This window comes from Haliotis rubra, unplaced genomic scaffold (assembly GCF_003918875.1).
Source record: "Haliotis rubra isolate DU_JTF1 unplaced genomic scaffold, ASM391887v1 Scf230, whole genome shotgun sequence".
Taxonomy (NCBI): domain Eukaryota; kingdom Metazoa; phylum Mollusca; class Gastropoda; order Lepetellida; family Haliotidae; genus Haliotis; species Haliotis rubra.
The window spans coordinates 1,437,798-1,464,787 of record NW_025766337.1 but is presented as its reverse complement, the minus strand read 5'-3'; the positions used below and the strand labels follow the sequence as shown (position 1 = coordinate 1,464,787).

Sequence of the window (26,990 nt, the reverse complement as noted above, 5' to 3'; positions counted from 1 at the left end):
ATTATTCGTCTTTGATCAAGATAATCAGCTCCAAACTGAGTGTTACACTGTTTACAGAAATGAGAACGTTATAACACTTTATATACGTGTACATGTTGGGGACCGCCACGTCAACACAGAGCGGTACTGGACGAAACAATGCAGAGCCACCCCATAGCCAGGTTGTAGGAAGGTTGAATTTCACCGGCAGTATTTTAATCATTAAAGACTCCACAAGGAAAGATGTGCATGTCTTTGAAACTACATCGGCCACATGCTACAAAATACAAATACCAAAGCGTAAAGGGTTATCTGTAAAGAAACACGGACAACAACAGCTTGAAGATTGCTTCTAAAGGGAACCGGGCTATGGATAACACCCTGCCTCACGAGAATAGAAGCACCGCCAGTGGCTTTATACCCTGGAGGGGAGAATGAATGAAATGGATCGGACCGACGCATTTCAAATTTATCTGTACTTTTCAGTTATGACTGTTGTAGGCTAAAAGCCGATGTGTAAAAAATCTTGTGATACTAATTGTAGATCGTTAAAACTGTTCCTAAGGCCTCTACAATTACATTGCATTAATTTCACAAAACTGCTTAGGGAGGTTTTACTGGGGATTGTGAGAGCGTGGAAGCGCTACTCCTGCTCCGTGTTATATTTCAGCAGCAGTATTTTGCACTTAAAAGTGAATCTATATGGAAACACGTGCTTTTCTGAAACTAACATCGGCCATGTGCTACCAGCATTGTACTGGCGTATGCATACTTCTGTCGTAACGACAGCATTGTGCCGCCGATATCGCATTTTGTGTGGAGAAACAACGCATTGGTGTACGGCCGTGACTGCAGTGGCGTGACGTCATCAGCAGTGTGACGTCACTGTCATTGTACATTTAGCGCCACATCAGCCGGGAGAACATCGGCTCCGTCTGAGGTCACAGAGTGCACCGACATATAAACAAACAAATTGTTGCATAGTTCACGAATAATTTTAAACTTATTTGCCATTAAATAAATACAGAAATATGCTACGAGATGTGGTGTTTATATACTAACCTCACAATATCTGTATTTACACTCAGTCAACAATCTTCTTACCTGATCATGAAAAACATCCACACAAAACAAATGACAAAATGTCTGAAAATGTTTTCAACAAGTTTTATTTCTCCTCAAACACAACAATCATTCTAACCTTCGTCCCAAAAATATAAACACGACGACGTCAGTATCAGTAACAGCATCGATTACTGTCTATACCAACACCACACGACTTCACCGAGCAGCAGCACGTGACGCCAGGAGATCCACCAGTTGATGAAATCCCTCGTATATCGCCCAGTCGGCCGCTGTCTGCCCGTAGTTGTTCCTGGCGTTGACGTCCACCACGTCCTGGGACAGTATCAACTCCACCGTCCCCCACGTCTCCTCCACTACAGGCCCAGTGAAGGGTGTTGTTACCGTCCCCGTCCACCAGTGACACATAAGCCTCCTCTACTCATTAGGGAGCTCCACCACACATCTCTGTGTCCCCTCACTGCTGCCATCATCACCGGTGTCTCCGCTCCACTCTCCTCTACAATTGATGTCCACCTGTCCCAGATCCAGGACACGCTTCACCTCGGCCATGTTCCCCATCACGGCAGGCAGCAAGGAGGGCGGCGACATGGCGGGAGTTGGAGTCTTTCTGTGTCACTGTAACAGAAACTTGTACATTGTACACGTGATGTCACTGTCTATCAGTACAATACAGCAAATGCTTGTACATTGTACACGTAATGTTACTGTCTATCAATACAATACAGCAAATACTTGTACATTGTATCTAATATATGTGGATCGAATGTCAGGTTTCAATTTTGTACATTTTGTAAAGTCTGGAACAGTGCTTATCGAGTGAATGAAAACACATTTCACATTCTGGCGTGACATTCCAGTACCACAGTCCTGCCTACTGGTCTCAATTCCTTGACATGGAAAACAGTTAGGTTTCAAAATGACAAACGAGTTCTACATTTTATATGATCTACATTATATCAACATTATATTTACTACATACACTATATTCAATTGATTTAGTATTAGGTCAATGCATGAATATCCAGTTGGTCTATAATACTAGATCTATACATCAAATATTCAGGTTTTAGTACAATGTCTATACAATATATTCACATGGTTTTAAGTACCAGATCTACGCAGTACATTCATGTGATTATTTCTATAACAATAACAATCAGGTACAAGTTTGTTCATTAGTCTGAGCTAGTTTTCTAATATTTAAGTTACCCCAAGAGCCAGTAAAGTTGGGTCTGTATCTAATACTCTATTTTATCACCAACCAAATATACTATACTGTACCAAACACAATGTTCAGACAGTCTCCAAGTTTTACCTCCATGTTGTTCAGCTTCATCTCCGGCTTGTTGATAGACCCTGTCTTCAAGTCACCAGACACTGGAGGAGAGAATATGATACTTAGAAGCTTAGACTTCATGTAATCTACATTCTAACAGAGAATGGTAACAATATGTTCCATCTGCCCTATTGACAGCTATCAATACATACAGTCCTTGTGTAAAATATATGGATAGTTCAACGACTAATTTTAACTAATATAACATGGAACATGTTGGTGATAATATATAATTGCATTGAAACGAAAGGTTTAAGAAGTTAATAATGTGTTGTTTTTCTTCTCTCACTCACTTGTAGCTTTCTAACAGAAGAGAGAAACAGGTCTCCCCTGTAGATACAACGGTCTCATTCAGTACTGCAAGTGCACCAAAGTTTACCGTCACGTTTACAGGGATTGGGATAGAGAACTTTGACAGTCGGCCATTTTCAGGATTATTAGCCATTTTCTGAATTTAGAATGGGCCACTGCCCTTGTATCAATAGTAAACTTCCAAATTTTAATGGGCCTTTGTGTATTATATGTGCAAATGGCCCATGGTCCCTCTGCCTTTTTCAATGCCTTCCTTTAACCCGCATGGTCTATCAGCTGGTTTGTTTACCGGTAGCTTAGTGCCGTGCTGTGATTACGTCGCGGTTTAAAAACGTATACATTGTATAAAGACTGTCACAACGTCCGTATTTCTACATACAGTGTAACCAAATTGTATAACATTCAACTGGGGTCGATTGTCGTTCCAATATCACGTTTTATCAACAAATCCAAAGGTAAGCCATCAGTATAAGTGCCGGCATTCGCTATTCATGTGGTTAGTCAAGTCAAGTAAGCGCCCTTGTTTGAAATGTAGATGTCCAACAATCAAAGCATCGTGTCACTGACCACTCATTTGTTCTTCGGGTGTTACGATCTGTTGTTAATGGTTAAAGTCTAATTAAGAACTTGAAACCTGATTAATTTTCATGAATTAACAAGAATTTTTAATAGTTATGTTTCAAAGGCGCATAAGTAAAGAATAGGCTGTTTTAGAATTTCAAAGTAACTTGCGTAGATAAAAGAAGAAACTAGTGTTATTACAGTACATGCCAGTTGTAGATTTAATCATTACATTGATCAAAAGTGAAACTTACAAAAATACAACATACATACAAATCTCAAGAAATGTGTTTCAATTAAAACATACTTAAGATTTTACTACTTAAAATCAATTTAACACCAGATATCGCCGTCTCACCGTATTTCGCATTTTAGAAGTAGAGCTTTGCCCAAAATATATTTTTGGGGAGTGTATGCAATGCGCCTTTTTTCATATTGTTTTCGACCTTAGTATAACCATGTTCTCTTAAGGACAACAACGCGATGGTTTATTTCAAGTGAAGTATTCCATTTAATTTCATTATACCAAATTAAATGTTTGAAATAGACATTGACAGCAGATAAATGAAACTGAAACAAAATAATTAAATACTGAACTAAGGACATGAAGCTGCCAACATATATTGTAATTTTCTGTATGTTCCCCATTACTCTATATTCGTGAATTCTTCTGTGTCGTTTGGCTTGACTAAACTACAGTCTGAAGGGAACACATACAAGTTCACATTGTGAAAGTAATGAAAAGATCAACACAAAATGCATTAATCTAGCTCCAAGACAGGATTTGTCTCCATCTCTGCACAACCCACATCTACATGCAGACCCAGTGCTTCGCGACTTGAATTCCTGCACAACGTTCACATTTTAGTAGACGACAAATGTGCCTCAGAAAAATAGCCTCGACAGCCAGGGTGGTAAACATACATATTTGCCGTAGTATTTACACGTGTTGAAATAACATCTTATAAATTTTGATGAAACTTAACAGATATGGCGACATACACACGAAACAATAACCCATGTTTATGATGACTGCCTCCACATTTTCAGTTCACTTACCCTGACATTACATCTCAACCAAGATTCACATTCCCCGCACTTCTGCCTCTCCGAAAACCTGGCCTGTTATGGCCCAGTGCTCGATATATATGACGTCACTACATGACGTAACTTGACAGATAGATGCAGTTTCGCGGCAGTGGCCAGCGAGCAGTTCTTTGTTCTTTAATCTTATTTGTGACTGGCGGAACGTGACGGAAATACGAGGCTTGTTATAATCGTTGTTGGGTTGAACTTTCTATACCAAGCATGCTATCATTACTGCCCTTACTAAGCACTACAAAAGTCCATAAATATCGATATTATTCATCTTGTTAGATCTTCTACGAATTCATTTATTTTGTTTTTTCTCTTTGATCATTTTACTGGAGTGAGTTTAAGGTGAGGTGAGGTGAAATTTATAGTGCTAGCTCCCTGAGATATCATGCCTCAGTGAAGCACTCAGACACTTTATACTGACTCCGAGCCGACCAGTCCTTGTTGTACCCATTAATGCCGAGCGCCAGGCAGGGGCCAACAAGTACCATATTTCAACGTCTTTTGGTATGACTCGATCGGGGATCGAACCAGGACCTTCCGCTCTCCGGGCGGACGCTCTAACCACTAAAACCACGTTGGCGAGTTTAAACGGAAAGTCGCATAGACAGTCTCCCCATCAAATGGCAAAATCGAACGCTTTTACCAGCTGACACATAATATATATTATCATGTGACTAAAACTTGGGAGGTGTGTTATTGTGTGTGTAAGTGTGTGTTGAATGGGGAAGGAGGTGTGTTTTGTGTATGTGCCTGTGTCTTGGATGGGTGAAGGAGGTTCATGTACTGTTGAGTGTGTACGTGTGTGTTGGATGGGGGAAGGAGGTGTGTGTTGTTGTGCGTACGTGTCTGTCGAATGGGGAAAGGAGGTGCATGTTCTGTTGTGTTTACGTGTGTGTTGGATGGAGGAAGGAGTTCTCTTTTTTGTGTATGTAAGTGTGGGTTGAGTCAGGAAAGGAGGTGTGTGTTGTGTGTGTACGTGTGTGTTTGAGCGGGGGAAGGAGGTGTATTGTTGTGTGTGTGCGTTTGTGTTGGATGGGTAAAGGACCTGCATGTGTCTTTGTGTGTGTGCGTGTGTGTTGGATGGGTGAAGAGGAGGTGCATGTGCTCTTGTGTGTGAACGTGTGTGTTGGATGTGGGAAGTAGGTATATTTTGTGTGTATACCTGTCGGTTGGATGGGTGAAGGAGCTGCTTTTGTTGTTCTGTGTGTACGTGTGTGTTTCATGGTTAAAGGAGGTGTGCTGTTGTGTGTGTAAGTGTGTGTTGGATGGGGAAGGAGGTGTGTTTTCGTGTGTGTACGTGTGCGTTCGATCAGGTAAGGACATGTGTTTTTGTTTGTGTACGTGTGTGTTTGATCGGGAAGGATGTGTGTTGTTGTTGTGTGTGTACGTCTGGGTTGGATGGGGAAAGTTGTGTCTTGTTCTGTGTGTACGTGTGTTTTGGATGGGGAAGGAAGTGTATTATTGTGTGTGTACGTGCATGGATAGGGGAAGGAGCTGGGTTTTGTGTGTGCACGTGTGTGTGTTGGATGGGTGACGGAGGTGTGTTCCTTTGTGTGTACGAGAGCGTGCTGGAGGGAAAAGTAGGTGTGTTGTTGTGTGTGCACATGTGTGTGTGTTGGATAGGGGAAGCAGGTGTGTTTTTGAGTGTGTACGTGTGTGGGGATTGGTGGAAGGAGGTGTGTTGATGCGTGTGTTCGTGTGTCTTTGATGGGGGAGGGAGGTGCATGTGTTGTTGTGTGTTTACGTGTGTGTGTGTTGCATGGGGAAGGAAGTGCATGTGCTGCTGAGTGTGTACGTGTGTGTTTGGATGGATGAAGGAGGTGTGTTGCTGTGTGTGTACGTTTGTGTTGGATGGAGGAAGGAGGTGTGTTCCTGTGTGTGTTCGTGTCTTTTGGATAGGGAAGGAGGTGCATGTGCTGTTGTGTGTGTACGTGTGTGTTTGATCTGGAAAAAGAGATGTGTTGTTCTGCGTGTGCATTGTGTGTTGGATTAGTGAAGGAGGTGACTGAACTCTTGTGTGTGTACGTCTGTGTTTCGATTGGGGAAGGAGGTGTGTTGTGTGTATGCGTGTGTGTTGGATAGGGAAGGCAGTGCATGTGCCCTTGTGTGCGAACGTGTGTGTTGGATGTGGGAAGGAGGTATATTTTTTGTGTATACCCGTCGAGTTGGATCAGGGGAAGGAGGTATATTATTGTATGTGTGCGTGTGTGTTGGATAAAGGAAGGACGTGTGTGTGTGTGTTTATATATACCCGTCGGTTGGATCGGGGAAGGAGGTATACTATTGTATGTGCGCGTGTGTGTGGATGGGTGAAGGAACTGCTTTTGTTGTTCTGTGTGTACGTTTGCGTTGGAGAGGGAAGGAGGTGTGTTGAGCTCTGTGTGTGTAAGTGTCATTGGATGGGGGAAGGAGGTGTGTTGTTGTGTGGGTACGTGTGTGTTGGATGGGTGAAAGGGCGTGCATGTGCTGTTGTGTGTACGTGTGTGTTTTATGTGGAAAGGGGGTGTAAAGCTGAGTGCGTACGTTACTAGTTGGCTGAAGGAGAAGTTTTCAACATGTGTATGAACGTGACGTGTGTTGGATGGGGAAGGAAGTGAGTTGTTGTGTTTGTACGTTTGCGCTGGATGGGGGAGGAGGTGTGATGATCACTGTGTGTGTAAGTTTGTGTTGGATAGAAGTAAGGAGGTGTCTTGCTGTGCGTGTGTACGCGTGTGTTGGATAGGGGACCAGGGTGTGTTGTGTGTGTGTGTGTGTGTGTGTGTGTGTGTTGGATGGATGAATAGAGCTGCTTTTGTTGTGTGTACGTGTGTGTTGAATGGGGAAGGAGGTGTGTTGTTTGTGTACATTGTGTGTTGGATGTGTGAATAAGAGTACATGTGCTGTTGTATGTGTACGTGTGTGTGTTGGATCAGGGGAAGGAGGTGTGTTGTGTGTGTACAGGAGTGTGTTGGATGGTTGGAAGGAACTGCTTTTGTTGTTCTGTGTGTACGTTTACGTTGGATGGGGAAGGAGGAGTGTGTTGATCACTGTGTGTGTAAGTTTGTGTTGGATAGGGGGAAAGAGGAGATGTGTTGTAGTGTGTGTGCATGTGTGTTGGATTGGTGAAAGGACGATACATGTGCTGTTGTGTGTGTACGTGTGTGTTTTATAGAGGGAAAGGGTGTAAAGCTGTGTACATTACGTTACTGGTTGGCTGAAGGAGAAGTTTTCAAAAGTGTATAGAGAAGGTGACGTGTGTTGGATAGGGAAGAAGGAGGTGTGTTGTTGTGCGTGTGTACGCGTGTGTTGGATAGAGGATCGAGGTGTGTTGTGTGTGTGTGTGTGTGTGTGTGTTGGATGGGTGAATAGAGCTACTTTTATTTGTGTGTACGTGTGTGTTCAATGGGGAAGGAGGTGTGTTGTGTGTTTGCGTGTGTGTTGTGTGTGTGAATAGAGGTGCATGTGCTGTTTTTTGTGTGTACGTGTGTGTTGGATCAGGGGAAGGGAAGTGTGTTGTGTGTGTACGTGTGTACATGGATGGAGTGAAAAAGGAGCTACTTTTATTTGTTCTGTGTGTATGTGTGTGTTTGGATGGGTGAAGGAGGAGCATGTTCCCTTGTGTGTGAACATGTGTGTTGACTACTAAGAAGGAGGAGGTATCTTTTGTGTGTATACCCGTCAGTTTGGATTAGGGAAAAGAAAGGTATGCTATTGTATGTGCGCTTGTGTGTTGGATGGGTGAAAGGAACAGCTTTTTTAACTTGTTCTGTGTGTACGTTTGCGTTGGATTAGGGGAAGAAGGAGGTGTGTTGAAGCTCTGTGTGTGTAAGTGTGTGTTGGATGGGGGAAGGAGGTGTGTTGTTGTGTGGAGTACGTGTGTGTTGGATGGGGGCATGAAGATTGTATTTGTAGTGTGTGTGCGTGTGTGTTGGATGGAGTGAATGATGTTACATGTGCTGTTGTGTGTGTACGTGTGTGTGTTTTATGTGGAAAAAGAGGGGTGTAAAGCTGAGTGCATTACGTTACTAGTTGGCTGAATGAGAAAGTTTTCAACATGTGTATATGACATTGTGACACGTGTGTTGGATGGGGGAAAGGAAGTGAGTTGTTGTTGTGTTTGTACGTTTGCGTTGGATAGGGAAAGGAGGTGTGTTGTTGTGTGTGGTTGTACGCGTGTGTGTTGGATAGGGATCAAGGTGTGTTATTTGTGTATGTGTGGGCGTTGGATGGGTAGGGAGGAGTGCATATGCTGTTGTCTGTGTACATGTGTCTAGGATGGAGTGAAGGAGGGTATGTTGCTGTGTGTGTGCGTGTGTGTTGGATTGGGGAAAGGAGGTGTGTTGCTGTGTGTGTACGTGTGTGTTGTATAGGGGAAGCAAGATGTGTTGTTGTGTGTGTGTACGTTTATGTTGGATAGGAGTAGAATGTATGTTGTTGTGTGTGTGCACGTGGGCCTTGGATAGGGGAAAGGAGGAGTGCATGTACTGTTGTGTGTGTACGTTGGGTGTTTGATGGGGAAAAGAGATGTGTTGTTGTGCGCGTGCGTGTGTGTTGGGTTGGTGAAGGCAGTGGAATAAAGCTCTTGTGTGTGTACGTATGTGTTGGATGGGGGAGAAGGTCCTGATAGAGTGTACGTGTGTATTGGATTGGGGTAGGGATGTGCATGTGTTGTTTTGTGTGCACGTGTGTATGTTAAGATGGGGAAGGAGGTCTTTCTGCACGTGTGCGTACATGTGTGTGGATAGGGGAGGAGAGTGTGTGTTGTTGTGTGTGTATATGTGTGATGGATGGGGGAAGGAGGTATGTTGCTGTGTGAGTACGTGTGTGTGCTTGAGGGGAAGGGAATTGTGTGTTTACTGTGTGTGTACGTGTGTGCTGCAAAGGGGAAGGAGGGTGTGTTATGTTGTTGTGTGCTGTGTTTTGTTGAATTAGGAAAAGGATGTGTGTTGTTCTGTAGGTACGTGTGTGTTGGATGTGTGAAAGGAGGTGTGTTCATGTGTGTACGTGTGTGTGTTGGATGGGGAAAGGAGGGGTGTGTGTTGCTGGGTGTGTACGTGTGTATTGGATTAGGGGAAGGAGGTTCGTTCTTGTGTGTGTGTGTGTGCATTTTCATGATGAGGGAAAGGGAGGGGTGTGTACATTATGTGTTGGATAGGGAATAGAGGTGTATGTTACTGTGTGTGTACATTATGTGGTTGGATAGGGGATAGGATGTGTGTTCTAAGAGTGTACGTTATTGTGTTGTATAGGGAAAGAGGAGTTGTTCTTCTGTGTGTACGATATGTAGGATGGTGAAAAGAGGTGTGTTACTGTGCATACATATGTGTTAGATGAGGGAAGAAGGTGTGTTTGCTGTGTGTGTACGTGTGTGTGCTGGAGGGTGAAAAGGAGGGTGTGTTATTCTACCTGCACATTGTATGTGTTGGATAGGGAAGAGAGAGTGTCTTATTCTGTGTGTGTACGTGTGTGTTGGATGGGGAAAAAGGTGAGCTACTGTGTGTGTACACGTGTGTGTTGGATAGAGGGGAAGGAGGTGTATTTCTTCATGTACATATGCATAAGTTGTCTTGGATAGGAAGAGGAATTGTGTATTGTTGTGTGTATACATCATCACGTGTGTATTGGATAGAGGGGGGAAGGAGGTGGAGTTTTGTGTATACGTATTTGTTGGATGGGGAAGGAGGTGTATTTACTTAGTGTACATTTGTGCTTGATTAGGTAGAAGAGAGGTGTGTAGTTGTGTGTGAACAGTGTTTGTTGGATTGGGGAAGGAGGTGTGTTTTTGTGTGTTCATTGTGAGAGTGGGATAGGTAAAAAGGAGGTGTTGTTTTGTGTGTACGTGTGTGTGCTGGAGTACAGGAAGAGGAGTTGTCTTGTTGTGGGTGCACATGGCTTTGTGGGATAGGTGAAAGGAGGTGTATTTATTGTGTTTTTAAGTGTGTACTGCATAGGGAAGGAGGTGTGGTTATTTGTGAGAGTGTATGTGTGTATTGGATAGGGAAGGAGGAGTGCTGTTTTTATGTGTGTACGTGTATTACTGGATAGGTGAGAAGGAGAGTGTGTTGTGTGTGCACAATGTCTGTTGGATGGGTAGGAGTTGTGTTGTTGTGTGTGTGCACATTAATGTGTTGGATGGGTGAAAAGGTGTGTTGCTGTGGTATTTAACTTGTTTGTTACAGGATTGGGGAAAAAGAGCTATTGTTTTGTGTGTACATTCTAAGTGTTGGATAGGTGAAAAGGAGGTGTGTTCTGTGTGTACATGTGTGTGGATTGGAGAGAGGAGAGTGTGTTTCTGTGTGTGTATATTTTATTAGGGAAGGAGGTGAGCTATTTGTGTGTATACATTGTGTGTGCTGGACAGGGAGGAGGAGGTGTGTTGAGTAAGTGTGTGAGAGTGTGTGTTGGATTGAGTGAAGGAGGTGTGTTCTTCTGTGTGTGTACATGTGTGTTGGATAGGGGAAAGAAGGTGTTATTTTGTGTGTGTACCTGTGTGTTTGGATTAGGGGAAGGAGGTGTATTTTTGTGTGTTCAGTGTCTATTGGATAGGAAAGGAGGTGTTTTTGTGCCTACATTGTGCATTGGATTAGGAAGAGGAAGTGTCTTACTGTGTGCCCACATGTGTGTTGTGATGGATGAAGAAGGAGGTGTTTTGTTGAAGTGTAATGTTAATACAATGTTGGATAGGAGGAGAGGTGTATTTATTTGTATGTGCACATTAGTATGTGTTAGATGGGGAAAAAGGACATTAATTTATTGTATGTGTAACATATGTACATTGGATGGGGGAAAAGAGTTGCTATTTACTTGGTAGTACAGTGTGTATTGGATTTAGGAAGGAGGTGTCTTCTTGTGTGTGTGTACCTGTGTGTTCGATGAGAGAGAAGGAGGTGTGTGTTCATGTGTGTACGTGTGTGTTTAGATTAGGGGAATTAAAAGTGTTACTGTGTGTGTACATTAATGTGTTGGATGGAGGAAGGAGGTGTGCTGTTGTGTGTGTGTGTACGTTTGTAATGGATAGGGAATGAGGTGTTTGTTTTTTGTGTGTACATTATGTGTGTTGGATGGGTAGAAGGAGGTCTTTCTGCACGTGTGCGTAGATGTGTGTTCGATAGGGGGAGGGAGGTGTGTTGTTGTATGCACGTATGTGTGTGGATTGGGAAGGAGGTTTTGTTACTGTGTGTGTACGTGTGTGCTGGAGGGGGAGAAGGAAGTGTGTTGCTGGGTGTGTACATGTGTATTGGATGGAGGAAAGGGAGGTGTATTCTTGTGTGTGTACGTGTTTGTTGGATGGGAAAGAAGATGTGCTGTTGTTTGAGTACATTGTGTGTTGGATAGGGAAGAGGAGTGCTCTTCTTATGTGTGTATGTGTACTCCCGATAGGGAAGAGAGAGTGTGTTCATGTGTGTGTACGTGTGTATTTGGATTAGAAATTAGGCGTGTTTACTGTGTGTGTACATTAATGTGATTAGGATTGGATAAATAGAGTGTGTTCCCTTGTGTGTGCATGTGTGTGTTCGATGAGGGAAAGGAGTTAGTGTCTTTGTGTGTATACGTGTGTGTTGGATAGGGAAGAGGAGTGTGTGTTGTGTGTACGTGTGTGTGTTGGATGGGGGAAAGGAAGTGTGTTTATTCTGTAACTGTGTACATTAGTGTATTAGATGGGGAAAGGAGGTGAGCTGCTGTGTGTGAAACGTGTGTGTTGGATGGGGAAAAGAAGGTGTGCTATTGTTTGAGAGTACGTATGTGTTGGATGGGAAGGAGGTGGGTTTTGTGTAGCCCGTGTGTGTGGGATGGGGAAGGAGAGGTGTGTTTTTATGTGTTCGTGTGTGTTTGGATGGAGGAAGGTGGGTGTGTTTTGTCTGTATGTACGTGTGTGTTGGATAGGGGAAGGAGCTGTTGTTTTGTGTGTACGTGTGGGTTGGATGAGAGTGAAGGAGGTGTGTTGCTGTGTGTGTACATGTGTGTTTGGATCAGGGGAAGGTGTAATGTTGCTCTGTGTGTACATTGTGTGCTGGAGTGGGGAAGAAGGAGGTGTGTTGTTGTGTGTGTGTTCGTGTGTGTTGGATGGGAAATGGGAGTGCGTTCTTGTCTGCGAGAGCGTGTGTGTGGGATGGGTGAAGAAGTAGCATTTGCTGTTTTGTGTATACGTGTCCTGAATGTGGTGAGATTAGGTGAGTAGTTGTGTATGCTTTATGTGTGTTTGAGGTGGAAAGGAGGTGCATGTGCCTGGTCTGTGTGTACGTGTGAGAGTTGGATTAGGAATGGAGGTGTGTTGTTGTTGTGTGTGTATGCGATGTGTGTTGTTCAGAAGGGTGAAAGAGGTGTGTTGTTGTGTGTATACATGTGTGTTGGATCAAGAAGAATGCGTATTATTGTGTTTCTTGCGTGTATTGGATGGAGTGAAGGAGAGAGTGCATCTGTTATTGTGTGTGTACGTATGTGTTGGATGGGAAAGGAGGTTGGTTCTTGTATGTTTGCGTGTGTGCTACTGGATGAGGGAAGGAGGTGTGATGCTGTGTATATATACATTAGTGGCTGCTGGATGATGGAAGGAGAGTGTGTTGTTACGTGTGCACGTATGTGTTGGATGAGGAAGGCGATGTGCGTCTGTATGTGTACGTGTGTGTTGGATGGAGGGAAGGTGGTGTGTTTTGTCTGTGTACGTGTGTATTTGGATGGGGAAGGAGGTGTGTTGCTGTGTGTGTACGTGTGTGTGTTGAATGGGGAAGGAAGTGTGTTGTTCTGTGTGTACGCGTGTGTTGGATGGGGAAGGAGGGGTGCTGTTGTATGCATAACAGTGTGTGTATTTGAGATGGGGAAAGGGATGTGTGTTGTTCTGTGTGTACATGTGTCACCCACTTAGCTGTGTAAAATTCCACCACTGTAACAACCTACTACCATTCATCAACCATAACCAAATCAACTCTAATTCCTGCTCCATTCTTCCATTCCACTCCACCATCCATTCCACCACTGTTTCCATTCCTTCCACCACAAACCCTTCCATTCATCCACCATCTACCATTCCATCCATGTTCCATTCCACCACCTTTCCATCTAATGTCCATCCCTGCTTTCTTCACTCTACCATCCATTCTTTCTACCATTCCACCTTTTCCCTCAATCCATTCATCCATTTTCTTTCCACCACTCCATTCTTTCATTCCATTCCTGCTCCCTCTTTCCTAACTCTATCCATGTCCACTACTCTCCATTTTCCTTCCTTCCACTGCCTTTCCACCTTTCCACCTCCACCTTTTCTTTCCACTCCATCATTCATCCACTATTCTTTTCATTCTGTTTCCTGGGCTCTACCATTCATCCACTCTACCATTCATCCATGTCTGTCCACATTTTTCTTCACTCTACCATTCCATCCACTCATTCAGTCATCCTTTTCCTTCCATTCTACTCTATCATCCATCCATTCTTCATTCCACTGTCCACTCTGTCCGTCCTTTTCTTCTTTATTTCCATTCCATCCATCCATGTCCTGTGTCCATTCTCACCCCGTCTATCCATCTTCCTGTCCTTCCTCCACTCCGTTCCTTCCTCCATTCCATTCATTCCATTCCATTCAGCTCTGTGTGTCCATGCTCCTCCATCCACCTTTCCACTATTCCTCCTTTCCTCTTCCATTCTACCGTCCATTCCTTCCATCCTTTCCTGTGTCCTCCATTTTCGTTCGTTCCTTGTCCATGTCTGTCCTGTTGTCCAGCCTGTCCAGTCCACCATGCTCGTTGTGGTCTCACCGTTCGTCCACCGTTCATCCATTCCTTGTCCTCCAGCTATCCACTGTCTCCGTGGTCCACTCCACCATCCATATTTGGTCTGTTCTTCCTCCATTCGTCCTGCTTTCCATTCCATTCATCTCCTGTGCAAGTCTCAGTCCATGTCCTCGTGTCTGTGTCCTTCCTGTCTCAGCTCTACCATCAAGTGTCCATTCATCCGTTGTGGGTCATCCACGTTCGTTCCACTCAGCTCTTATTGTCCACAGTCCGTCCGGTGTGGTCAGCCATTCGTCCGTTCATCCTTGTCCACTCAGCTCACCATTTCCGTCTGTGGCCTGTCGTCCATTCCTCGTTGGTCCGCCATATCCACTCCGTCTACCATTCATCCTGTGGCCACTCGTCCTGTGGCACTGTGGCCACTCTGCGTCATCCGTCTCGTGTCCATTTCCGTCCTTGTGTCCGGTCCGGCATGCTCCTGGTGTGTCCTCCATGTCCGCCGTTGTCATCTCATCCTGCTCTTCGTCCACCGCTCAGCTGTCCACGCTCATTCGTCCGCTCAGTTCGTCCTCCGGTTCGTTCGGTCCTCCATGTCCTTGGTCTGTCCTTGTGTCCTGGTCCTGTCCATTCGTCCGTGCGTTCCATCCAGCTCCGTGTCCGCCACTCTACCGTTGTCCTGTCCATTCGTCCGCCTCAGCTCTGTCCATGCTCTGTCGTCTCACATGCATGTGTCCACCTCATCCATATCCACGTCTACCGGTTATCCTTGTCCACCTTTCTGTATTTCCTTCCACTGCCTTGTGGGCGTTCGTCCTGTGTGTCCATGTCGGCCGTTCCACCAGCTCTGCCGTTGGTCCATATTCCTCCAGCTCGTTCGTCCTGTGGTCCGTCCATTGCTCTGTTCGATCGTCCTGATCACCGGCTCTGTCGTCCGTCCACCAGGGACCACCAGCTCTGGATTGATCCACCGTCCATTCGTCGCCATGATCCATCCAGGCTCGTTCGTCCTGATGGCCATCGGCTCCACCATTCATCCACTGATCAAGGGCAACTCTATCGTCCGTCCACCATGACCATGGCTATGCCGTTCGTCCACCATGTCCACAGTCGATTACCATAATCACCATGCAGCTCTACTTATAGTCCCTATAGGCATGACCTCTACAGTTCCACAGCCGTGACCACCCTGGCTCTACCGTTCATCCACCATAACCACCCAGCTCTACCATTCATAAAGCATAACCACCTAACTCTGCTAATCTTCCCTATAATCACACAACTCTACCATCAAGCCACCACTTAACCTACCAACTGTAAAAATTCCACCACCATAACTATCAAATGTACCCATTCATCCCAATGACCATTAAACTTTACCATTCAACCACCATAACTATGAAACTCTAACATCCATCCACTAAACCACCTAGCTCTAAAATTCCACTACTATAACTCTCCAAATCTACTATTCATCCACAATGACCATCAAACTTCTACTTATTCTAACCACCACATAACTATGGACACTCTACCATTCGACCGCCATAACCACCCAGCTCTAAAATTCCACTACCACTATAACTCTCAAATTCTACCCACATTCATCCACAATGACCATCAAACTCTACCATTCAACCACCATAACTATGACACTCTACCATTCGACCGCCATAAATCACCCAGCTCTACCATCCGTCCACAATAACCACCCAACTCTACCATCCATCCACCATAACCACTCAACTCTACATTTCCACCACTGTAACCACACGACTCTATCATTTCATTCACCATAACCACCCAACTGTACAATTCCACAGCCATAACTATCAACTCTACCATTCATCTATAATGACCATCAAACTTTACCATTCAACCAGCATATAACCTATGAAACTCTACCATTCAACCACCATAACCATCAAATTTTACCTTTCGATCCACTATATCCTCCCAACTCTACCATGCATCCATCCTACCACCCAACTCTACATTTCCACCACTGTAACCACCCGACTCTATCATTCATCCACCATGACCACCCAACTCTACAATTCCATCCTATTGTAACCACCCATCTCTCCCATTCATCCACCCAAAACCTACCAACACTACTATTCATCCAGCATAACTATCAAAACTCTACCTTCGACCACCTTTACCACCCAACTCTACAATTCCACCACTGTAACCACCAACTCTACCATTCATCCAGCATAACCACACAACTCTACCATTTCATCACCATAAGCACTCAACTCTACTAATCATCGACCATAACCACCCAACTCTACCATCCATCCACCATAACCACCCAACTCTACAATTTCATCACTGTAACCACCCAACTTTACCAATCATCCGGCATAACCATCAGAACTCTACCATTCATCAACAATAACCACCCAACTGTACAATTCCAACACTATAACCATCAAACTCTACCATTCAATCACCATAACTATCAAACTCTAACATTCAATCACTCCTAACCATCCAGCTCTACCATTGATCCACCAAAACCACACAACTCTACCATCCGACCACCATAACAACCAAAACTCTACTAATCATCCACCATGACCACACAACACTACCATTGATCCACCATAACCATCAAACTCTACCATTCGACCGCCATAACCACCCAACTCTACCATCCATCGAGGATTACCACCCAACTCTACAAATCCACCACTGTAACCTCACAACTCTACCATTCATCCAGCATAACCACCCAACTCTACCATTCATCACCATAAACACTCAACTCTACCTAATCATCCAGCATAACCACCCAACTCTACCATCCATCCAACATAACCACCCAACTCTACAATTCCACCACTGTAACCACCCAACTCTACCATTCATCCAGCATAACCATCAAACTCAACCATGTATCAACAATAATCACCCAACTCCACCATTCATCCAGCATAACTCCTCTAAACTCTACCATTCAACCACCATAACTATCAAATTCTACCATTCTGATCTCCATAACCACCCAACTCTACTAATCATCCCCATAATCACCCAACTCTACCATTCATCCAGCATATCCACCCAAATATACTAATCTCATCCCTATAACCACCCAACTCTACCATTCATCACCATAACCAATAAACTCTACTAATCATCCACCGTAACCACCCAACTCTACCATCCATCCACCATAACCACCCAACCCTACAATTCCACCACTGTAACCACCCAACTCTCCTAATCATCCACCGTAACCACCCAACTCTACCATCCATCCACTGTAACCACCCAACTCTACCATCCATCCACCATAACCACCCAACCCTACAATTCCACCACTGTAACAACCCAACTCTACTAATCATCCACCATAACCACCCTAAACTGTACAATTCCACCACCATAAATATCAACTCTACCATTCATCCAGCATAAATGTCAAACTCTACCATTCATCCGCCATAACCATCCAACTCTACCATTCATCACCATAACCAATAAACTCTACCAATCATCCACCGTAACCACCCAACTCTACCATCCATCCACCGTTACCATCCAACTCTACAATTCCACCACCATAACTCTCAAACTCTACCATTCAACCACCATAACTATCGAATTCTACCATTCTGATCTCCATAACCACCCAACTCTACCATTCATCCATCCATAACTACCCAACTCTACTAATCATCCCCATAATCACCAAACTCTACCGTCCGACCACCATAACCACCCAACTCTACTATTCATCCACCATAACCACCCACCTGTACAATTCCACCACCATAACTATGAAATGTACCATTAATCCACAATAACCATCAAACTCTACCATTCAACCACCATAACCAACAAATCCTACACATTCGATCGCCATATCCACCTAAACTCTACCATTCATCCACCATAACCACCCAACTCTACTAATTATCCCCCATAATCCACACAACTCTATCATTCATCCACCATAACCACCCAATTCTACCATCCATCCATCATAACCACACAACTCTACCATCCATCCACCATAACCACCCAACTCTACCATTCCACCACTGTAACCTCCCAACTCTATCATTCACCCACCATAACTACCAAGCTCTAAAGCCACAGTAAAAGTTATCGTGTTACTACTATTTATGAAATATTAGTTCTTGACTCGTAATGGTTCCATTAGTTTTACTTAGATCTGAAGGGAAAGGTATGCCCTCAATTTATTCATGCAATTGATCACATTTTGCCTGGAGCCATTCTGAATTTGATAACTTCAATGTAGTCCCTTCGTAGCATAGGGACTAGCTAAGAAAGATGCTTGGTTATCAGCCTAGACATAAGAAATATCCATAAACGGCATTTATCTTCATAACTTTTGATAGTGTTTCTCTAGCCGTTGTTGTTGAAAATGGTAATTTAGCTTGAACTACTCACAGATGTGGTATATCTGACTTCCTAAAAATACAATTTTCAAAGAGACAACACTTTCATAAGTATAGTTAACTCCGGACAGTATTTCGTGTTTGCGGTAGGTTATATAACGTCGACCAGTTTGTTTTTGTTCTATCAAACCTTGGCTGGTTTTCATATGGCCCGCATCACGCTTTTTTGTTTCTTTATCTGAAACAACAAATGTTGAAGTCATCTTAGTGGTGCTATATCAGAATATCATACCATTGCTCAAACTTTATTGCGTGTCATTACCTGCCTCCCCAAACACAATTTACACGTAATATGTGCAGTCGGTATTATGGCGTAAGTTATTTTCTGTTGTTATTGAGGTGAGACATATATTCATAGACAAGTACACAGTAAAATCCAGGCGTCAGCAGAGCAGGGATAGCTTCATATGTCTACCCAAAACTTACTGACAGGTACCCTAAGGCCTTGAATGTTGTATCCCTCATCAAACAGTCCTTGAGTCGGATGTGTATGAGCACATCTACAAGGCCATGTATATATTTGATTGATACCTTCCGTGCACAAAGGAATATTGCTTTTGACTAGTTCAGTATAGAAAGGGAATGTACTGCACAATTTCAGTATATACTTTACAACTTCAGAGTGTAAAGGGATATTTACCCGAGGGTCTCAGAGTATGAAGTTTTCTACCATGGATACGTGAAATGCTCGAATTTGATTGGTCAATCAATAAAATCAGACGGTATCAATTTGGATTGAAAATGCGTCTGATTTCACGGCGCTTCACTGCGCACATATACAACACTGCCGCACTACTTCAGCTTGGCCACCAACATGACTAATATCAACACAACAGATCGACGTGATGGACATGCTGATGAAACATGCATTTATTAAAACTCAAAAATACAATTATACGATTTCTCCTCCTCAATTATTAGGGAACCTCACTATCATAATTATTACCTTCTATTATAAAAAATATCCAAACTCAATTACAATACACAGCCCCAAACAAAACAAACAATATCTAACATATAAATCACAAAACCTTGTAAAAATTAAAAATACATCCCTATCTATCCCTATTTATGCGGCAAAACGTTCGTAAACATTTACCTACCTGGTAAATGGTATATTTGTTTCCGTTTAGAATGAGATATTTGCAAGATAACGGTCAGGCAAAACACAAAAATTTAGGCCACTCATACTCCATCATGTCCCGTTGCATCGTTCAAAATGTCAAAATTGAACCACGAGTATTCCGCGCTCTGCCTCTTTCCCCGCAAGGCTGTCACTGCCATGTTCGTACATTTTGAAAAGCTTGGCCACAATCCAGTCCAAAATGATGAGAACAATGTTCCAAGGAATCCCAAGTTAGTCGCATGTACAAAAGCAGTATTGTCACTGACACTCTTTTGTCGCATCATGATCGACACTCGCCGGTCATAAAATCAACAGTCTTTGATGAGTTACAGGTCTTAGGTCGATCAGAAAAGGATATATTCTTCGATTCTGCAGGGTTCAGGTTCGACTGTCAGTCAAGTATTTTCGACTGTCACTTCGAATTTCAACCTTTCGCAAAATGTAAACACTGGCTCGTCCGCCATTTCAAACTGTTGCGTAACTGTCTACTTCCAAGAAAATAAGTAGGTCAGACGATTCCATTATAGTGTGGCCAGGGGTACAGTAACACGGCACACAAAACTATAGGCTGGTTTCGGTCGTGTGGAGTTATGATTATAAAACCAAGCTCTTAGGTGTTACATTATTGGGATTATTGTATTGAATAAACAGTAGTTTGTTTTCTTTGGACAGAAAAGTTTTTATGTTGCAATGTTAACAAAATACGAACCTACCACTCCCTTCACAGACGAGTTCAATTCGCCTTCTCGTCCCATGCCGGATTACGCCGTGTCTTCCGCAGGACGAGGAAGTTCGATGTTAAATCGGTTATGGTAGAATGGAGATAAACATACTGTGTTTTGAAATTAGATGAATGTTAGGCCGAAATGATAGTCTCTAAATTAATCATTTGAAACCTCACGTTACGCGTTCGGCTTCAAATGAAATTTAGAGACTATCAATTCGGTCTAACATTCATCTAATTTCAAAACACAGTACGTTTATCTCCCAAATATGTACCTGATATTTCAGAGTATTTACCTTTCTCTCTGCTGCTTCCCTTGCCATCTTTTCTTCTGGAAACAGAAAACTGTTTTACAACAAGTAACTATATGTCAAAGTAAATGAGCTCTTGATGAATAGCTTAATATATCTTCGTGTAAGTATTATGTACGTATAAACTGTTTATAATTTTCATACATTCGGAAGTTTTCCTGCTCTCTGACAGTGGCCTGTTAATAATCATATCTGTGTCAGAAAAACAACAACAACCAGAACACAACTGAGGCAGAAGCGCGCTTGGATGACAATCAAAATTGTAATTAATGATTGAGACGCAATTTGCTTTAATGAATGGTGGTGCATAAAGTTGTATGAAATGAATAGCATATTTAAGTTAGCGGCATATTTTGATAGGGATGTGAGCCAAATTTTAAACCGATGCAAACATACATGCATGAATGAGAATCGATGATTGCATTGTTGGTGAACTGTATATGACCTGTACAAGACACCATGGTCCGACTCCAGGCATCGTGGAGCTACAGAAGATTGCTGAATAAATAATTCATTGTACCTCAGAGTTTCAGAGTGTGAAAAATCTAGCTGATGCTCTCAGTATATAAAGGAGATTTGCCATAGAGTTGAAATATATAAGTATTATTTTTTCTGATGTTCTGGTTTCACTTTATATAAGGAGCAAACCTTTCAGCTGGTCTTTTACTTTCCTCAACTTTTCATCATGCTGTTTCTCCATCTATAACAAAGGGCATTACATAAACAATATGCTTTATTGTTATCAAAAATCGGAGAATAACACTGACATGAGACGTCTGGAAAAATAGCAATACATGTACTTACTTGTTGGTTCAGTTTACGTTGCTCCCTCATTTCATCTGGAGATAATGAAAAGTCAGTAGATTATTTATCTTTCCTGATTACAACACAAAAATCTATTATTCTGGACATGATATAACTCTTCACATGTACACATGGTCGAGTTAGTCAGCCTCGTAGGATGACTCAAAATGTCATTTTGTAAGTAAACACATAAGTGCAAATCATAGAAGAGCACAGGTCAGATTCGTCTCATGTAACTCACATAAGTTTGTTTACTGCATCGTACATACCTTTGCAGGTTTTGAGTTTCTTTCGTTTGTTTCGCTTGTGCAGCTTTAATAGTCTTCATCTGTAACAAGAAATGTCATCCACACTTAACTGTAATGACCGGTGTACCATTCTCGATGTTTTTAAGACAGGTGTATAAACAGTATATACATGTACATATATTTATGCTACCTTTACTATCTGAATGAAATACAGTGTTACGCATGGTACTCAGAATATGTACATAAGTTAGTATCACATGAGTGGCATATTTTGAAGTTATCAGTATATTTTGATGGGGATTTGTAACCAATCATACGATATTAACAAGTAGAAGATACATGGAGGGTGGATTAATGTCGGGCTGTATGCTTCTGTCCAAAGCACAAGGTAAACATTTCGCTTTCCCTTACATTTAAAACAAACTGATTTTAAACAAACTTGCCATTATGATTACACAATGCCATTTAGAAAGTGGTCAAATGTAACATATGTTATATTTTGGGATTACACTTTCTTAGTAAAATACAAATTCTAGTACTTTTTTGTTCAACTTGCCATTGCAACACAGTTTTCAGTTGATAATCAAACGTGTGTTCTGTAAGTGTCAAGTCTGAGTTATATAGTAGCACGAGTCTGAAATCATAGATGGTACTTACTTCAGTCGTCATTTCTTGAACAACTGTCCTTTGTGTCTTTTGATCTGAAGTTAATCCAAATTCATAAGAGTATTTATTATTTCATGATTTCAACTCTATAACTCTTCACAAGTAGCCATGGATATAAAAGCATGCTTGAAACAGTATTTCCTTAACAATATGGCGTGCCAGGATATAACACGAGACAAACACCGTTAGTGCTACGGTTTCCCTATGGTTGCCACACTGGTGAATCTCATCAGCACGGGTGCTGTGTAATTAAAATCCAGCGTAGGCGTGTCTGATGTAACCCACATTATTTCCATAATACGTATTACAGACTGTACATATATGTATAGTTCGTATTACGAACTTGTCAATGACTCCATATATGTGTGGTCAATACATGGGATACTGATCAGAACAATGGTGTAAAAGTAGTTCCAATATCAAATGCTCTTTTTGTCCTTGCTAAAACATCAGTTCCCTTTCATCAACTAACCTGATTTTATTTTCTTGAAGTCTTCTTCCAACTTCCCAATCTGCAGATAAGAAAAACAAAACAAATCCAGTTAACATAATGTCTATAGTGAAGACGTCGACGTTACATAACATCGACATGAAGTGTGATGAGTCAGTCTTCATCGGATAATATTCACTGTGTCATATGCCAGTCCTTTAACGTGGTAGACCCTGGACCCATTAGCAAACGTATATGAAACAGTAACAAGACTGTGACAGGAGGGTGACGGGAATATGACACAAGCATTACAGTCTAGGACGAGTGCAAGATCGATCTTTGACGTCAGTCTGTCGGTGGTATGACAAGAGTATGACAGGCATATGACCAGGCATGGATGTGATGACCGCAGGAGAAAAGTTTGAGAGTTATATGACAAGAATGTGAAGAGTGTATGACAAGAGCACCACGAGTGTTTGGCGATGAATATAAGATGGGAGTGTGACAAGAGCACGGGTGTATGACGGGTGTATGACATGAATGTGTATTGGTTAGTGCAAGAACGTGATGCGCTTTGGAAAATAATGCGACAAATGTCCGAAAAGAGCGCGGCATGTGTAGTAACAGAGAGCGAAAGATTACGATTGTGTGACAGGTGTATTGTAAGAATGCGACGGGTGTGTAACAAGCATATGATGGGTGTATTGCAAGAATTTGACAGCTGTGTGAGACGGATTTAACAGTATAGGCGGGTGCAATACGAATGACAAGAATATGACGCTTGTATGACAGGAATACGATGAGTGTACGACAAGAATATAAGAAGGGTATTTTAAAAGCGTAACAGGTGTTTTCAAAGAGTGCGACAGTGTTGCAAAAACGTGAACTGTGTACATGAATGTGACTGATGTAAGGAAAGAATATGGGAGGTTTATGACAAGACTCTGGCAGGTGTATTCAAGTGTTTGGCAGGTGTATGACAAGAGCGTGACAGGTGTATTGCAAGAATGTGAGATGAGTTTTTACATATGTAACTGATGCAGATAGGTAGATGTCTATTATGATGTACGTCTTGTGGGATTAAAGTAGCTAAGGTAAAGGTGTGCGAAGAAATTGTCACAGGTATTTCCCCAGAGAATGCAATGTCCGCGTTTGTAACACTGTCACTACTGAGTCATGGTTTTGACTTAAAATACGACCCTGCAGTTTGACTAGTTTGGTATTCATTTTTGTTTAAATTGTAGCATTATTAAGAAAACTTACCTCCCTGCATAGATCTTCTACTTTCGCACGTTTACCTGTAAAAATAAGAATTATTACACTTGCGCTTGTGTATATGATAGAAAATATGGTATTGAAATCCACAAATGAATAGGTTTTACATTGTATATTGTATTATACATGTACAGCCAAGTAATAAATATGCGCTCACGTGCGACGTCTCTGCCACACGCTTCTAGTTTGTCTGCCAGTTTCTGCATCTGAAACATGACAATAGGAGACACTTCATGTAAACAAAACTCATCTCAAGAACGTGAAGCAGTCGTCATTCACCAAGGTATACTGCCAGCAATGACCAGCTGTCATTTCATAAGAAATAAGGCATGATTGTATTTCAGTTACAGGTATCACTTTGGTTTTGATGTATCGCTTATCTAAGATGTATCGTTTAGTTTAGAAGTTTCAGAATTATGAAGATGAGTCCACAAGATACCTTTTATTCAGGACTGCGATTTCCTCCATTTTACCTGGAAATATATATTAATATTATAAATGAGGCTGGAATGATATATGGTGTGATGTTTCCAAATCATACATCGCCTATAGCTGATATAAGAGAGTTACCTGGCCATGGAGTGACAATGTGTGAAAGAACAATCTGGTGATTTCAACACTAAAAGGTAAATCTACAGGGACTCTACAACCACAAGCTACCCAGTAAGTCGGCCATGTTCTAAGACTAACATGAACAAAGCTAAACAGGTATAAAGCGTATTCTATCCTGTCCATGTAGTTTAAGACACAAGAAAAAATATAACGACAGTTTGTGTTGTGTGCTAAGGTAATACTTTGACCCCAGCTGAACTACCATTTTAACAAGACACACACGACTTGGCCCATAAGTAGTTAAGAAAAGAAGATTGTAAAATTTAAGGTGAAATGTATTGATCAGTTGTACCTTGGGCATTCCTTGCATGCTTTCTCTAGCTGCTCTTTGACTTCGTCTCTCTGAAAATATTTATGGTAATTTATTTACAATTATTTTTCATAATAGAGTTATTACAATCGATGTTGGTAGTTCACTGTTTAGGTGACGAACATTAAATATATTATTTGATAACTAATTGGGAGACATATTATCAAATGCTTTTCCTTTACGTTCATAAATACTACCGTCTACAAGTCAGAACGTACCTGGGCCATTAGGTCTGGTAACACCCCCGTCGTTCTCCAACCCTGCACAAAGTAAGAGGTGCAAAATGCATCAGTTTATAAACAGCCGTGTCTGAGTAAGTGTTCCAAATGGTTATAAGGTAGATGTGTGATGGAAGACGTATGTTCAACAGAATGATTTTGCGTTGGTCTGTCTGCAATTATTCTTGCATATAAACGTAAATAATTGCATAACAGGTAAGTGTGTTACTCACTTGCTATTTCAGATCTGTGCATATTGACTTTCTTATGCAGTTGATCAATCTGGAAACAGAAACGGTAAGCAAGTAGAAAGCCAAGGTCTATAAGACTATACTATATATCAACTACATAACTTATAAATTAGTCGAGAGCCATGGTATATAAGGTTTTATCATGTGTAACTACAGGACATATAAGTTAGCCAACAGAAGCTAGGTGTATAAAAGGACAGCTATATCATATGTTAACTACAGGACATATAAGTTAGTCAGTAGAAAGCCAGGGTATATAAGGCTATATCATTCGTTAACTATAGGACATTTAAGTTAGCCAGTAGAAAGCCAGGGTGTATAAGGCTATATCATGTGTTAACTATAGGACATATAAGTTAGCCAGTAGTAGAGTCAGGGGTATATAAGGCTATATCATGTGTTAACAAGGGGACATATAAGTTAGCCAGTAGAAAGCCAGGGTATATAAGGCTACATCATGTGTTAACTGTAGGAATGTAAGAATTAGTCAGTAGAAAGTCAGGGTATATAAGGCTATATCATGTGTTAACTACAAGACATATAAGTTAGTCAGTAGAAAGTCCAGGGTATATAAGGCTATATCATGTGTTAACTGCAGGACATATAAGTTAGCCAGTAGAAAGCCAGGGTATATAAGGCTATATCATGTGTTAACTACAGGACATATAAGTTAGTCAGTAGAAAGCCAGGGTATATAAGGCTATATCATGTGTTAACTACAGGACATATAAGTTAGTCAGTAGAAAGCCAGGGTATATAAGGCTATATCATGTGTTAACTACAGGACATGTAAGTTAGTCAGTAGAAAGCCAGGGTGTATAAGGCTATATCATGTGTTAACTATAGGACATATAAGTTACTCAGTAGAGAGCCAGGGTATATAAGGCTATATCATGTGTTAACTATAGGACATATAAGTTAGTCAGTAGAATGCCAGGGTGTATAAGGCTATATCATGTGTTAACTATAGGACATATAGGTTAGTCAGTAGAATGCCAGGGTGTATAAGGCTATATCATGTGTTAACTATAAGACATATAAGTTAGTCAGTAGAGAGCCAGGGTATATAAGGCTATATCATGTGTTAACTATAGGACATGTAAGTTAGCCAGTAGAAAGCCAGGGTATATATAAGGCTATATCATGTGTTAACTACAGGACATATAGGTTAGCCAGTAGGAAGCCAGGGTGTATAAGGCTATATCATGTGTTAACTATAGGAAATGTAAGTTAGTCAGCAGAAAGCCAGGGTGTATAAGGCTATATCATGTGTTAACTACAGGACATATAAGTTAGTCAGTAGAGAGTCAGGGTATATAAGGCTATATCATGTGTTAACTACAGGACATATAAGTTAGTCAGTAGAAAGTCAGGGTATATAAGGCTATATCATGTGTTAACTACAGGACATGTAAGTTAGTCAGTAGAAAGCCAGGGTATATAAGGCTATATCATGTGTTAACTACAGGACATGTAAGTTAGTCAGTAGAAAGCGAGGGTATG

At 41.9% G+C, this 26,990-nt stretch overlaps 1 protein-coding gene and 1 long non-coding RNA gene across 2 annotated transcripts in view; both read right to left on the bottom strand.

Moving 5' to 3' along the window:
- Positions 1 to 1,592: 1,592 nt before the first annotated feature.
- LOC124278065 (interaptin-like) overlaps positions 1,593 to 26,990 on the bottom strand; it is a 280,656-nt gene continuing 255,258 nt past the window's right edge. The window contains exons 12-21 of the mRNA XM_046713822.1: positions 24,254 to 24,302; positions 24,085 to 24,119; positions 22,864 to 22,903; positions 22,383 to 22,426; positions 21,752 to 21,805; positions 21,478 to 21,516; positions 21,322 to 21,373; positions 20,659 to 20,693; positions 18,643 to 18,690; positions 1,593 to 1,680 (exon numbers count right to left, since the gene is read on the bottom strand). Coding sequence (XP_046569778.1) covers positions 18,655 to 18,690; positions 20,659 to 20,693; positions 21,322 to 21,373; positions 21,478 to 21,516; positions 21,752 to 21,805; positions 22,383 to 22,426; positions 22,864 to 22,903; positions 24,085 to 24,119; positions 24,254 to 24,302 — 384 coding nt within the window. The 3' untranslated portion in view covers positions 1,593 to 1,680; positions 18,643 to 18,654. The remainder of the gene's footprint in view (positions 1,681 to 18,642; positions 18,691 to 20,658; positions 20,694 to 21,321; positions 21,374 to 21,477; positions 21,517 to 21,751; positions 21,806 to 22,382; positions 22,427 to 22,863; positions 22,904 to 24,084; positions 24,120 to 24,253; positions 24,303 to 26,990) is intronic.
- LOC124278071 lies at positions 5,069 to 5,661 on the bottom strand. The gene is made up of 2 exons (XR_006898968.1): positions 5,215 to 5,661; positions 5,069 to 5,122 (listed from the first exon to the last, which is right to left on the bottom strand). It is a non-coding gene; the product is annotated as an uncharacterized LOC124278071 (long non-coding RNA).